At 46.8% G+C, this 14,247-nt stretch overlaps 7 protein-coding genes across 8 annotated transcripts; 3 read left to right on the top strand and 4 right to left on the bottom strand.

Annotated features, from left to right (window-relative positions):
• The first annotated feature begins 68 nt into the window (after positions 1–68).
• Positions 69–1,580, top strand: LOC6550753. The gene has a single exon (XM_001978014.3). The coding sequence runs from the start codon at positions 109–111 to the stop codon at positions 1,144–1,146; it is 1,038 nt and encodes a 345-aa protein (XP_001978050.1). The 5' UTR covers positions 69–108; the 3' UTR covers positions 1,147–1,580.
• On the bottom strand, positions 1,136–2,142 carry LOC6550752 (uncharacterized protein C24H6.02c). Its single transcript, XM_001978013.3, has 2 exons — positions 1,634–2,142; positions 1,136–1,471 (listed from the first exon to the last, which is right to left on the bottom strand). The coding sequence occupies exons 1-2, from the start codon at positions 1,850–1,852 to the stop codon at positions 1,160–1,162; spliced, it is 531 nt and encodes a 176-aa protein (XP_001978049.2). The 5' UTR covers positions 1,853–2,142; the 3' UTR covers positions 1,136–1,159.
• A 14-nt stretch (positions 2,143–2,156) lies between these two features.
• LOC6550751 (iron-sulfur cluster assembly 1 homolog, mitochondrial) lies at positions 2,157–3,749 on the top strand. 2 transcript variants are annotated; one of them, XM_001978012.3, is made up of 5 exons: positions 2,157–2,371; positions 2,472–2,525; positions 3,061–3,136; positions 3,211–3,285; positions 3,353–3,749. In XM_001978012.3, the coding sequence occupies exons 1-5, from the start codon at positions 2,288–2,290 to the stop codon at positions 3,454–3,456; spliced, it is 393 nt and encodes a 130-aa protein (XP_001978048.1). In that variant the 5' UTR covers positions 2,157–2,287; the 3' UTR covers positions 3,457–3,749. The 2 variants fall into 2 exon arrangements, with proteins under 2 accessions (XP_001978048.1, XP_015010695.1); XM_015155209.2 differs by having other exon boundaries at positions 3,208–3,285.
• On the bottom strand, positions 3,739–5,088 carry LOC6550750 (actin-related protein 6). The gene has a single exon (XM_001978011.3). It carries the CDS (start codon positions 4,998–5,000, stop codon positions 3,804–3,806), a length of 1,197 nt encoding a protein of 398 aa, XP_001978047.1. The 5' UTR covers positions 5,001–5,088; the 3' UTR covers positions 3,739–3,803.
• A 282-nt stretch (positions 5,089–5,370) lies between these two features.
• LOC6550749 (required for meiotic nuclear division protein 1 homolog) lies at positions 5,371–6,862 on the bottom strand. Its single transcript, XM_001978010.3, has one exon. The coding sequence runs from the start codon at positions 6,692–6,694 to the stop codon at positions 5,432–5,434; it is 1,263 nt and encodes a 420-aa protein (XP_001978046.1). The 5' UTR covers positions 6,695–6,862; the 3' UTR covers positions 5,371–5,431.
• A 292-nt stretch (positions 6,863–7,154) lies between these two features.
• LOC6550748 (DNL-type zinc finger protein) lies at positions 7,155–8,209 on the top strand. Its single transcript, XM_001978009.3, has one exon. The coding sequence runs from the start codon at positions 7,359–7,361 to the stop codon at positions 7,932–7,934; it is 576 nt and encodes a 191-aa protein (XP_001978045.1). The 5' UTR covers positions 7,155–7,358; the 3' UTR covers positions 7,935–8,209.
• A 1,021-nt stretch (positions 8,210–9,230) lies between these two features.
• On the bottom strand, positions 9,231–14,128 carry LOC6550747 (putative zinc finger protein 840). Its single transcript, XM_001978008.3, has 3 exons — positions 13,159–14,128; positions 12,649–13,005; positions 9,231–12,248 (listed from the first exon to the last, which is right to left on the bottom strand). The coding sequence occupies exons 1-3, from the start codon at positions 13,891–13,893 to the stop codon at positions 11,061–11,063; spliced, it is 2,280 nt and encodes a 759-aa protein (XP_001978044.1). The 5' UTR covers positions 13,894–14,128; the 3' UTR covers positions 9,231–11,060.
• Between the last annotated feature and the right edge of the window lie 119 nt (positions 14,129–14,247).

Genomic DNA, 14,247 nt, shown 5'->3' with positions numbered 1-14,247 from the left:
CTATACTATCGCAACGGTCAACGAAGGATCGATATCACTGCACAGTGAACCGATAACCGATCAACATTATCGATTGTGACATCAAACTTTCGGACAGCTGTAGTCCGTATGGATTTGTTTATCCGAAAAGAATTGAGCCTGTCCACCAGCAGCGTGCTTGAAGATGTGGCACCGCACTGCCTCAAGCTACTCACCTGGCTGCACGCTTGCCAGGAGGAGATGCACTCCGAGAACCGTCATCTGCGACTGAACCAATCCGCTGTGGAATCCCTGCTGAAGGCTCACCTGTACCTGTTCGAGTGTTATGATCGCTTCGGGGAATCGCTGGCCGACCGCTGCGATTCCCGGGGCTTCTTCACTGGTTGCGCCACATTGGAGGATCGGCGGAAGTGCATCCGTGAGCTGTGCACCACCATTGTGAACACACGAAAAGGAGAAACTCATGCGCCACTGCTCCACCTTTCGTATCAAACGTTCGCAGAGATTCAGCCTGCATGGAGTGGGATCAGTGATCTGGATTGGTCGGAAATACGACAATCAGATGCGCTCTCTTTCAACGATTTTATCAATCCTGATCTTCAACAGATGCGCCGGCTGGTCAAGCGGATTGGACGCTTGTCCAGTCTTCAGGACATGCAGACCGCTCTAAAGCGGTCCATGGAGCTGATTGGATACCAGGTGTGGATGCAGCTTTTCAAAGAGCCAAAGGACAGTGACATCCACATAGATTGCTACCTCATGCGTCACATGATCTGCGACACTCTAACAGAGGGCGTATCTACGGCTTGCACCGGCTTCCTGCACAATATCTTTCTGTTCGTATCGCAACCCGCCAATGAGATGAGATTCTGGGCCAGTATGGAGCATGTACATCTGGCTGGCAGCTTGATTGCCTACCTAATCGACCATTGGAATCGCCACCTGCCCTACTTTGACATTGATGAGATGCAATTGACCGCTGATGCTCCTGTTACGGCTGTCGCGGAGCTGCCCGTGAACGAGGCCACATACATAACCAATCTGATGCTGGCAACCGGATCAATATGTCGGCGGCAGTTCGCCCAGCAGCTGCGCGCCCAGCTGCCCGCCAATTTTTGGACTGCTTTGCTGGAGCTGCTAAATAAAGTGGCATTCGTTTTCAGTTAACTACACTACGATTTTAATCATGTTTCGGCAGAAATTCGCAGTTGCCATCGGTCAGGCGAACCACCTTCTCGCCCTTCTCGGCCAGGATCTCCTCAATGTTGCGCTTGCCTTCCAAATCTGTGAACCAGTTCAGATTGTCGGCGATCAGGTGGTGATTGGAGCAGCCCTCGCAGGTCACGATGACAACGCCGCGTTGGTATGCCAGCTTCGAAATGGTCTTCATGTTTCGCGTTTGGCACACTTTGCAGGTATAGATCAGCTGCATCTTGCCCTCCAGTTTAGCCAGGGGAATGCTATTAGTGGCCACCGTCTTGTCTGCATCGTCCTGGGAGCAAATATTAATAATTCTAATTAGATTTTGTTTGTTATTTATAACCTTTAATTATTACAATTGATTTATAATTTTTTTAATTACACATGTAAATAACATTAATTTTAATATCAATTGGTTGGTTTATTTATATTTACAATTAATTTCCAAACTTACCACTGGCTTACTGCAGTGTAAGCTGCGGCAAATGCACGTGTAGTTGCTTTTGTTGCTGCTGCTGAAAACAGCTGATTGTGTTTTGGCAGCAAAGTGATGCACTTGCAGCTGCAATTGTGGGCTATCTAAAGCTTTGATTTGTGTTTTAGGGGAACTGCCAAATAGTGCACGTCTTGTCACGCCTGTGCTTATTTTATGCAATTGTCTTAGGGCGGACATGTTCCTGATTTTGTTGATATTATTTAACTCGGTCGGAAGAGTATGAAATTCACTCTAACTTAGTGATGGCCCTTTCTTTCGTTTTAATGTTAGTCGTGGGTCACGATGTTAAACTGTTACCTAAGCTGGTGGAAAATGTGTTAAGATAAAACTGTTGTAACTCACAGATATTTTGCAAAATTTTAAACAAAAAGCGCACTGAGAAATATTAGGTTATTGAAGAGTCTGCCTGGACTCTGAAATCCAAAAATAACTTCTTCGAAGTCACGATTTCTCCGGTAGCCCGTGACTCTGCCAATCGATGACATCTGTTGATGCCATCTCACGTGATACTATCGACAGTACTATCGACCATCTGGTAGTAAGCACTCATATTTTCGAATTTTTTGTGTGGAAATTCTCGAGGAAAACAAATTATATAAAGCACAGGAACCGATGGCGACACGTGTGGTGGCAACGGCTACAGTGCGGGCGGTCAAGGGTCGCAAGTTAATCCCGACGCGGGCCGCTCTGACCCTGGTAAGGAAACCAAAATCTGGTGAAATCGGCGCGTGCTGCTGCTGATGAAGTAACAGTCCCCTTCGATCTGATTATTATGATGTCCCCCAATCTTTTTCAGACTCCTGCGGCAGTACTGCGCATCAAGACGCTTCTGCAGGACAAACCGGACATGGTGAGTGACTGCTGACAAGTTGTTATAGAACCATGGTTACATTTCAGTGGGCGTTCTATGGACTTTTTATAAGCACGATTGAGTTCTTCATTGTTTTGCTAAGCTACTTATTGTAAATAACTTAAGCCTTAAGGTCCCTAGGCACGTTAAATAGTCTTTAAAGAGTATAGGAAGTTTTTAAGTGGACTTCTTCAAGAACTTAGTCGATTCCAGGTTAATTTGGATTTGGGAGTAGGCTTTTTCATTGCCGGGTAATACATCATATATTTTAATGTTGATGAAATATTATTTTAGCCAAAAGTATTTGCGAAAAATATAGCGCTTAGCAAATTACCTTTATGGCCAGGGGAATACTTATTTTTCTTATTCTTAAGTGAACAAAAGGTTTAGTATCATAATTTTTATCTTGTTGCTCAAGATATACTCCTTGAAACATTAAGGCTACCGAGTTATTTTTCTTTAGTCTAAAACCAAATGGAGTAAAATGATCCCTGTAAATTAGCATACTACTGTAAATTCGATGTTTCTGCCACAGGTTGGTCTAAAGGTGGGCGTTCGACAGCGAGGATGCAATGGCCTCTCCTACACGCTGGACTATGCCAGCCAAAAAGGTAAGCGACTCTGGACAGAAAGTTTCTGGGTGGAGATCTAATGCCCAGCTGTCTTTGTTCATTTTTGCCAGCAGACAAGTTGGACGAGGAGGTGGTCCAGGATGGCGTCAAAGTTTTCATCGACAAGAAAGCGCAGTTATCGCTGCTGGGTAAGTTAATTCCAAATACGCAATGCATTGGACAAGCCAGCTAATACAGCTTATAATTCGCTTCTAGGAACCGAGATGGACTTTGTGGAATCGAAGCTGTCCAGCGAGTTCGTGTTCAACAATCCGAACATTAAGGGCACATGCGGCTGCGGCGAATCATTCAGCATGTAAACCGATGGAGATCCGGAGGAGATCCGCCGGCACCCGCCTCGCAGACAGACCTAAATTAACCAAGTTAAATGCAGTACGCGGCCTGACCTTGTATCTCATTTCTTTGTTGGCAAAAGCACCGCATCCTTTGTAAATTTTACTTCGCAAACGAATTCTAAATGTTAAGTTGTGTTCTATAGTTAAATTTTAGTTGTAGCGCTAGGTAAGTGACCCACCCGCTTCCTGGCCGCAGGCTGGCAGTTTGTCCTCTTTAGCCCTAGTTCAATATATAGACAAGGAATGTTCTAGAAAAACCGCTTTCGAATCAAGTTTATTGTGTACTAAAAAAGTCTTTTACTACGTGCCTTTTACCGCTGATTAATGCCCTGGAAACCGTACTCATCGTACTCGTCGTGCGTATAGACAAACTCGTCAAAGTTGGGGCTGGTTGCCACCTCCTTGCCGCCGTACCAGGCGTACCGCACCGGATCCTCGGGGCAGATGAGCGACACCTCCAGATCGTCGGGCACTAGAGCGCGCAAATCGTGCTTGAGGCGCGGCAGAAATCCAGGAAACTGGGCACTGCCGCCCACAATAAGGATGTTGAGCAGGAGTTCGCGGTGTGCCTCCCAGGGGCAAGCTTTCAGGCAATCGGCCACCGCCTCTGGAATGCCCACCTGCTGCACACCAATATCAGAGGGATTGAATAGCAGTTCGGGCACGGTGAAGCGTTCGTTGCAGAGCGGCACCATTTGCTGCTGCTCCTCATCCTCGCGCGGCTTGCCGGGAATACGGACATAGCCCCGTTTGACGGTGGTGAAGTCCGGAAGGACATAATCCACGGTGATTTCGCGACGCTTCTCCTCCGAATAATGCACCTGCATCGTCTGCTTGAAATCCTCTGCCACAAAGCAGACATCCTCCTTGATCTGGTTAACCACATGACTCTCGTCCATGACGTTTAGGTGGCGATAGGAGATCAGCTCCTTCAGGTGGTTGGTCAGCGCCTTGCCGCCCATGTCGATGCGTCGTATGCCCTCGAGAACGCGCCGTCCCAGCACAAAGGGAACGATGTGGGTGAAGCTATAGCCTACATCGATGATAATGCAGTTGAGCGACTGCATTGTGGTGCGCTCCTCGCTGTCAGCGACATAGTTAAAGGCAGCCAAATCGGCAGCAGTTGTCTTGTACACACCGGCCACCCGGTACTCCTCGAACAGCATCTCCAGCATCGCTTCCTGGACGCTCTGGAAGTTCATCTGCGGCTCGGTGATGACAATATTGCGGTTTTCCAGCGTACAACCGATACCGTCCTTGCTAAAGATGTAATCCCACACAGTCTTTTGTGTGTCCCAGTTGAGCAGGTAGCCGCGCTGAAACGCCAGGATGTAATAAAGCGCCGAAGTGTCACGGCATTCTTCTATCTGATTGCCCACAAAAGCGCGCCGCCGCTCGCTCTTCGCTTTCATGATGCAGTTGGGCACCACCTGCGGCTCGTCCTGATTGGCTAGACCCACTTTGGCCGTGTGTGCCCCGTTGTCCAACACCACCACAGCGTTGGCCATCCTTTCTGTGCTTCTCGATGTGGATCTATAGCATTTTCCGGAAGACAACAAACGAAACTTCGTCTGCTTTAGGGCTGTCGATTGTTCTAGCCTTTTTATCGGATCTAGCGGGATTTTTAAATTTGGTATTTTTGGTATTTTGAAAGGTCAACAAAAATTAAATACAAAATTATTGAAGTCCGTTAAAACCTCCCAAATTTGATTTCATACCTAAAATAATAGAGAAAGATAAAATACGCTTCGCCAACGTTTTTTCGAATCCTCCAAACATGCAAAATACATTTTTGGCGTAATTGAGAATAAAATACCCAATAACACGGATTAATTAAAGTCTATTACTATGTATATTGTAACAATATTTTGGAACGCTACCAATCTATATTTTGGCAAAATACAAATATAGTACAAAAGCTGTCGACTAAGCCTACTTGCTATTTGGGAATTGAGGCGGCAGGAGCCGCCAGTGGCAGGACCTCTAGCTTATGCGGATCACTGTGATCGCTGACGAAGTGCAGCACTTCAAAACCCACCTCCACCATGATCAGGATTATGATCATCCACTCCAGTCGGATGTGATGGGCATCGTTCAGGTTGTGGGACACCAGCTCGGCCAGCTCCACACAGTGGTTGATCTTCTCGTTCATCACCTTGGTGCGCCGTGAGATGCTGAAGTAGGAGCACACCTGCAGGTACAGCGCCTCCAGTTCCTCGCGATCCCAGTAGAAATCGGGGGCATCCAACAGATCCGACGACAGGTTGATCACATGACGCAGGGCAAACAGTTCGCCGGTTTTTCGCAGCATGGCCGCCCGCGAGATTCTTAGTCGGCGACCACGCTTTAGATCCTCGGTAAGATGCTCTATGGAATCTATGTAGCGGTCCAGTGTGGCCTCCCACATGCCCAGCTTTATAGACTGCGCCATCGCATTGGAGAAGGTGTACTTGTACAGGAAGCTATCCGTGTCGGCAGTGACAAAGAACTTGCCATTCTGGAAGAATGCCCGAGACGTGACATTGAAGTCGCTACTCTCCGCCACCAGATCGCCCTCCACATCCACCGCCGTCGATGGGATATAGGTGTAGGGCATCACCTCGCTCTCCCCGTGAACCAGGGCACTCACATACGATTCCCTTTCGAAGGCGCGCAGGAAACTAAGCACATTGTTCGTCTCGATGTCGCTGCAGTTCCAAAAGACCACCGAGCCCTCGCGGAAGAAGAATATCTCCCGCGGTTGCTGACCCGTCGGATATTTAGACGCCACAAAGAGCACATTCTGCTCCACGTCCAGATTGTCTGTGGAGAAGAAACGCTTCGTCTCGTACAGGTTCTGTTCGCGAAGGGCTATCTGCAGATCCTCCAGATTATACTCCTCGGCGGTCGTATAGCCACGGGTGTTGAGAAAGCCCAAAGCGGACAGTTCATCGATGGCCAGGCGTTTCTTTCGAATGATCCTGGTGCGAATGGGAGATAGGATAGACTCCAGGCGCTCCTCGGCCAGCGGCAATGGTTTTACCCGCGGCTGTGCTTGGGTTCTGGGTGCAGAAGCTGCTTGAGCTGGCGCTGCAGCCGATGAGGTAGCTTCACTGGCTATCCATCGACGCCGGCTCATCATCCACTGCGTCTGCAATTGCTGGCGTGGAATTCGAAGTCCTCCCTGGACCATCGGCCAAAATCTCAGGCGTGCAAAGTTCATGGCGTTTAATTTATCCCTTAGCAGCAATTAGTGGCCCATTTCTGGGAGATGTGATCGGTTCGGTAACGAATCGTATCTTACCTGGTGGCTATATATATATATATAGCCTTATATATATATATACATATAGTAGCCGGCTTTCGATAGTCTTTTGTTGTGGTTATCAGAGTCGATAGGCACACAGTGATGAATTCATTTTCCAGCCGCTGGCAATTTTTAGGCTATGAATTTCCATGTTTGCTTGCTATTTATATAACTATTTTGGTAGCTGAAATGATTTTATTGTTTTTTTTAAGCATGTAGAATGGATGGGGAATCTTCAAGTCACAACAAATATATTGAAATCATATTTCTTTGTTGAAACCTCCTTCCAGTACCTACAAAAAATACAAAATCTGGCTTCAAAATAGCTTAAGTGTGGGAACTTAATTTAAGCAATAAAAAGCTGTTTTCCAGCCAACCGCCTGCACTGTTGCGATAACGATAGCCACCAGCTGTTTTTCTCGCTCCGACTTAAACGTTTTCTTCCCCGTTTGGGGCAAAACAAAACGTAATAACTACCAAACATTCAGCACGTGCGGCGCCAGAATTCAGGACGCACTGCAGCGGGCGATAAGAGCAGAAAGCAACGCGGATGTGCAACAACGCCTGATAGCAACGTACAATGAACGCATTGCGCAACATTTTCACATCGCGAACTCTCAACTATTTGCGCCAGAATGGACAAAACGCGATCCTCAACGCCACCCAGCAGCAGCAGGCGGTGGACGCGGTGCCGCTGACCACCGATGCTGACCAGCAGCTAAAGGCGTCGCGTCCAGCACCGCTTTCCATACCGCGCTCCATACTCGATGCCTGCCATTTCACGGCCAAACAGTTTGACCTGGGACGCAACACGTCCGGGAACCAGGCGAATGGCTCTCTTTCGCCAACGACACTGAAGCGCTTCGGACGCATGCAACGCCGCATGGAGCTGGTGTACCGCTGCAAGCTGTGCAACACCCGCAACACAAAGACCATCAGCGAAGAGGCCTACTATAGCGGCGTGGTAATTCTCCAGTGTGACGGCTGTGCCGTTGACCATTTGATCAAGGACAATCTGGGGCTGTTCACCGGCAGCGATGGCGATAGCAGCATTAGCTCTGGAATCAGTACCAGCAAGAATATCGACCAGGTGCTGGCCGACCGGCATGCCCGCGTCCGGGTTATCAAGGTGAACGAACGCGGCGAGCTGATTTAGGAACTCTAGTCAAGGGGCATCAGTACAGGAGAGAGCCTGGTGCCGTCAACCTGCGAATCGTGTCTGAGGAGGACACACTCGTCTACACGGGGTGGCACATTGAACCCAAGCATTCAAGCACCCAAGTACCCAATTGCAAACCAGAATCCCACATTCTGTTTCCGAGCTAAACCGGCTGTAAATAATAATTGTACTGTAATTGTTGATTGTTTCGGGCCGTGAGTAATGCCTAAAAAGTGATTAAAGGAACGCCCAGTTCAAAAGCTAAAAACATATTTGTATATGATTAAATCTGTTATTCCGCTGTAGACTATCTAATCAGGGTACACAGAAAGCAAAATGGCAAAAATTGTTGATATAAACTCAAAATTGATAAGTTGAAATGTTTAAATGTAAAAGAACGTATATCTGAATGTAGGCTACGCCTATTTGATATTGACCTGGTTTTCTTTCTGTGTACGCATACGCATATATACTAGACGCTGATTAAGGTACCTACCCGAAACTCTAAATCCCACCCAGTCACGTATGTATCTGGAGAGCGCTAGAAGGCGGTAGAGGGGCCCGATGACCGCTTGCTAATTGATCGGATCGATCAAAACACAGCCGGGGTGCTAATTATCGCAACAATTAAAATTGGCACGCTGCCGACGCACTGGTGAAATATACCGGGTATATATAGATACGGCTTTGGCGCTAGACACCATTGTATACCATATATAAGTATGGCAAACATGCCCCTGTCGAGTGATCGTTTCTACGTCTTAGTCCCAAAGAGAATCCCAGATAGATGTGCCCCCAAAATTGACTAACAACGCGAATTTTGGGCGCTTATGGCAGGTGGACGGGAGATAAGAAGCCCGCGGAGTCTGTACTAATTGCCAAGTAGTCCTACCTGCTCGATTTATATATTTCAAATTTAGCAATGTATTTCAATCCGCAGTCTTGTCACAATTTATATAAATATAGGTATATTTATTGTTTATTTTGCAAACGCCAAGCTGATTGTCGTAGTGCCATAAAGGTATATACATCGAATCCCCAAGTAAGCGTGACACCGCTTTTTGTGACGTCAACAAAATTCGAAATATATTATTTAAACAAGCAAGCAAATTTCAAGGCACCACGTCTAGATCCACCGCTAATCCTAAGGAATTCTCCCAGACGTGCAACTGATAAACTGATAAAAACGTCATAGCTTATCTTTGGAGGCAATTTGAAACTACCATTCGAAAATATAATTTCTTGGGAAGTAACAGATAGAGTAAAGCCCGTCCTTGAATGAAACAAAGTTGGTTTATTTTTTAAATTATTTAAACCTATTTATTCGAGAATACTTCGAATACGCGTGTGTATATATTGTATGGTACTAAAATCTCATTTGATATTACTAGGATAAATAAAATTGTGATTTGCTTCTGTTGTCTCTTATTTAATTTACACGTTTAGAAGACGCTTCTTACGGTTTAAAATATTCATTACGATACTACTTTGTTTAAATATTTCGTTCTTTATCGGATGAGTTTCTTTTTGCTTGTTTTGTAGGTTGTGTGTTTTTTTTTTTTTTTTTTGTAGTTTTCCGTCTGATTCTCCTGGAAGCGCACTTTTGTTACGATTCTTGTGATTATTAATCTCGCTCTGGCTCTAAATTGTTTTGTATTTTCGCCTTTTGTTTTTCGTCTCCTCTCACTTCTGTTAACTATTTCACAATTTGTTTGAATGCTCGCCCAAATCCAAAGGAAGCCGACGGACCTTGATAAGCGGTCTTGGATTTTGGTTAATTTCGCATTAATGAGTTAGCTCCCGAGCCGGATGCTCTGTGCATTGTGCTAAATGAACTTAGGCTTTAATGAAGCTTCACCCAACTGGGCGCTGGGCTCTGGGCTCTCGTTTTCGTATGCTATATTGCCATGGCTATAGCTACGTATGCTGTTATTAGTTATTCGGCCTGCTTGAGTTATATATTTACAAATAGGATTACATTTATGTACGATAGGTTAAAGTTACGAAGGACGAAGTGGCGCGATATTTTCGAGAACCTAACTCGCCTCGAAGTTTATTACAGATTCAGTCGTTCGCGGAGGGTGCGTTTGGTGGCCATTGGGCAATAGCAATGGCAATGGCCACGCACCGTGCAGTACATTAAGTTTGTGGGTGTATTTCGCATTGAGTGGCTTAAACATAGATGCTTAGTAACTTAGTTATTGCTGTTAATTATCGGCCTAAGTTGCTGGGGCTTCCGGTTCGGTCTATCAGTTTGATGGCAATTGGCTGCTGAAGTTGTGGTTCTTGCGTATAAATATATAGTTAGTACATAGAATACTTTATGAAATACTTAGTTCTGGAATGCATCTACTCGCTCACATCGATTTTCGCGGGACGGGGAGGAATGTATACAATTCTTACATAAATAATCAGATTGTAATGCTGTTTGTGTCTGGGGAGAACTCGCAATTGGCACTGAAATGTTAAGCATTTGTTATAATTAAATTAAAAGTACCTCTATAGCCCTCTCTTTCTGGCCCTTCCTATCTCGTTCTCTGTCTATTTGAACTTACTTAAGAATCATTGGGAAGTCGAAGGAAGTGTTTGATAATTTGCTTAGAACTAAATTTGCATTCATGGGCGTTGTTAAATACTTTTTGCGTTTAAGTACGACTACAGGTAAGTGGATTCAAATAGAATACTATTAAATTAGGGTTAGCGTCGATAATTAATATATAAAACAAAATAATACATGAGACCCTGTTCGCGATTTCGATTCAGACAAAATAAGAGATACAAATACGATATTTGTAAGATAGCTGCATGCAAAGTTATTCATTTTGACAGTGAAAAATAGTTTAGTCGCGAAAACTGCGTAATTTCAGTTCACTGGCATTGCTTTCAACTGAATCAAATTGCAAATAGGACTGAACATTGAGTGAGTCTAAAACTAATATTAAGAAAGCTAACTAAGCTGCCTAAGTTGCTGGCAATTTAAAGACGTTACAGTTGCAGTTGCAGTATCAGTTACATGTAAAACTATTTGACATAGCGACCACGCCCACGGCCACGTCCGCGTCCCCTTCCGCGGCTCTTGGCCTTGGACCAGTCCTTGTCCTTGTCCCTCTCCCAGTCCCTATCTCACAGACTGCTACGACCCGATCGCCCAACAGCGCCGACGGCACCATTGGGTCGATTGTGGCGACGTTTGTGCAGATAGAGGCCGGCCGCCTGGGCGAACGCCGATCCGCATATCTGGCAGACGTAGCGCTTGATTTTATCGTGGATCTGCTTGTGGTTCTGCAGATTCTTTGTCGATTTGAACGTCTTGCCACAAATGTCGCACTTAAACTCCTCGTTGCTGTAGTGCTGCTTCAGGTGCTCGAACAGGCTGTTGCGCGCCACAAACGATTTATTGCACTGCGGATAGTCGCATTTATAGCACCGCTCCCGCTCATCCTGGTGGACAATTCGATGCGCATTCAAGTGGCCGGGCGTGGCGAAACTGCGTCGGCACACATCGCATCCATACGGCTTGGCAATGTCACTGCCTCCACCTCCACCCATTTGATCATCATCGTCGACCATTTCATCGGTTGCCTTAGCAGCGTGCGTCCTTCTTCGACGACGGCCGGTGCCTCTGGATTCCTCGCCCTCGACTCCGATCTCGTCATCCCCTAGACCGCCCTCCATGATGCTGTGATTCAGCGCCAGCGAGGGCAGAAACAGCTCCTCGTTATGGCGCCGCAGGTGCTCATCATAGTTGTCCTTCTCCCGGAAGCTGGCCGTGCACAATTCGCAGTTGAACTTAATATCGGTTACGCCGCCCAAATGCAGCTGCTTGTGGCTGTCGAACTCCTCGGCATTATGGAACTGTATGCTACAGATATTGCAATAGTAACCGCCACCCAAACTGGGCTGGTGGGTGAGCATGTGGAGGTCCAGTTCCCTGAGTGTTTGCACTATTTCCGGACAGTGTGCGCACTTGAACGGCGGAATGTCATCGTCCATAAAGTGCATCTGATCGTAGTACAGATAGTTCGCAATGAATTTCTTGCCCAGCCGCTCGCTATTAAGGCGTTCCATCTTCTGTTTGGAGTAGTCGAAACGCAGCTGGGAAATGCGCTTCGAGATCTGGATGGTGGTCACATCGATCAGCTGCTGCAGTTCAATGGCCATCTGGTGGAGTCCCTCGCCGCGTCGCTCCTTGCTGCGGTAGTCGGGATCGAAGCGGTTGTAAAAGCACTGGTACCGCTTCACCATGCTCAGCAGCTTGGCGGTTGACGTATCGTTCCAGATGGCCGAGAAGCGGCGGCGATAAGAGGTTTCCTGTCGGAAGGGGGAGAGTTATTGATTGATATTTGGATATCCCCACAAAACTACCAATTTCCCATGCACTGAACAACTCTGATTAGGCATTTTTGAGTTGCATTTTGAGGTAGGATGAGAAGACTCTATTACTGCGCATATGCAGCAGAAATTCGGTTTATAAATTAATTAATTGCGTAGAAAAGTCGGCCCTTGTACTTTAAAGATTTTAAAAAACAAGTTAAATTACACCGAAGATTTTGTAACCAGCCTCCTTACCACGTCGGTAGATAAATATAATTCTCTACGCAAGTCTGCCCCCCGCTTACGTTAATTAATCCGCTGTCTAGCTTTCGTTTCAATCCACCCCCATTTGAGAGAAGCGGACGCCTAGGATCGAATTCAAGGGAGGACCACTAACCTTAACAACAGCATCGGACATCTTATCGTTGTAGCTGTATACCTCATTGAGGAAATGCAGCTCCTTGAAGTACCACAGCGTACTGATGTTGGTCTTCTCCAGGGCCATACGATTGCACTCCCGCTTGTACACCGTCCGCAGGTTGTCCCACTTGCGGGTGATTGCGTCCTTGGCCAGCGAAATGTTAAACCTGCTCTTGAACTCCAGCACAATCCAGTCGAGGAAGCGGGCGCGCTTCACGCGATCCCGGAACTGTGCATTGCCGTGGTCCCACAGAAAGGGGTTGCGCTGATACGAGTGGATGAGAAACTGGATCATCTTGCGGTCCTTGATGTGCATCGTAACCTCCCGGTCGCGCTAAGGGGTGGGAAAATGACAAAATCATTACAAATAGGTATATGGAAATTAGTGAAAATTAAGGGTGAAATAAATGTAGCTTTTAAGTCCACGGATGAAAATCGGTCACAAAACATATAATTATGTACAATATAGTATACAGATTGAACTTACTCCTAGCAGGGACTCTTCCACCATCTCATCATAGCTGAGAAAGTCCGATTCGGGTCCAAAGCCACTGTGGTTACCGCCGTCGAATCCCGCAAAGTCCATATACTCCCCGGAATTGTCGTCCATATAGCTGTGATCCGGATCACCGTAGTCGTCCATGGAGGAATCGCCGTCGCCGGCGATGAGAACCTCGCTAGATATGTCCCTCTGGCGCTGCTTTGTGACCTTTTTGCGAGCTCGCGTCTTTGAACTGACCACCGGTACATCGCTTTCGGGTAGTATTGCCTCGTCCTCATCCTCGCCAGCCTCGGAATCGTGTATCCGGTGCTCGTCATCGTCGTCCTCGTCCGCGACCACATCATCATCGCTGCAAGGCAGATCCTGGAGCTCCTGTTTGATGACCATCTGGGGCTCCAGCAGCGCCGTGTCTGCGTCCGTTAAGTCTTCAATCTCGTGGAAGTTGAGCAGATCCCCGTTGCGACTGGACAGGGACATGGGCTCGCCGAGATTGAAAGAGTGACGGGAGGCGGCGGCGGTATTTGCCACGGACTGGTCGCCCAGGTGAACTGTCTGCATGTGGCCGATAAAGGAGTCGAAGTAGAGGAACTTCTCGCTGCAGAAGATGCATCGCAGGGCAAAGTACTGGAAGTCCTCCGTGGCCGTCACCATTCCGCAGTCCTTGGTGCAGTGACGGAAAATCTCCTCGTCGTTGGTACGTGGATACGCCAGGACACTCATCGCACCGCCTGCGGATCCGCGTCCTGTCCAGTTAACGATCGGAATTTAATTGGGGCTCTCGGTTCGCTACGCTGCGGTCGGCGCACTCGAATATCGTGCTTTATTTTGACTTTATTTTATCCCGATTTGGCCAATAAAAAAAAAACTTTTTAGTGTTGGGGTTTGGGCGCACGGTTGCATTTCATTTACTAATCGGCATCGGTGGTAGCTCACCTGCCGATTAAATTGTGCGTTTTATTTTGGAGTGATTTAGCGGGAAATAGATATAGCGGCTAGAACGGCTACAAATAGCCGTTTCTAGCGGGAAATATGTACAATATTTTTTTAAATGCAATTGTATATCTTAACCACTTA

Source organism: Drosophila erecta, unplaced genomic scaffold (assembly GCF_003286155.1).
Source record: "Drosophila erecta strain 14021-0224.00,06,07 unplaced genomic scaffold, DereRS2 tig00000126-arrow-pilon, whole genome shotgun sequence".
Classification (NCBI taxonomy): Eukaryota; Metazoa; Arthropoda; class Insecta; order Diptera; family Drosophilidae; genus Drosophila; species Drosophila erecta.
This window is presented reverse-complemented; position numbering and strand designations above follow the sequence as displayed.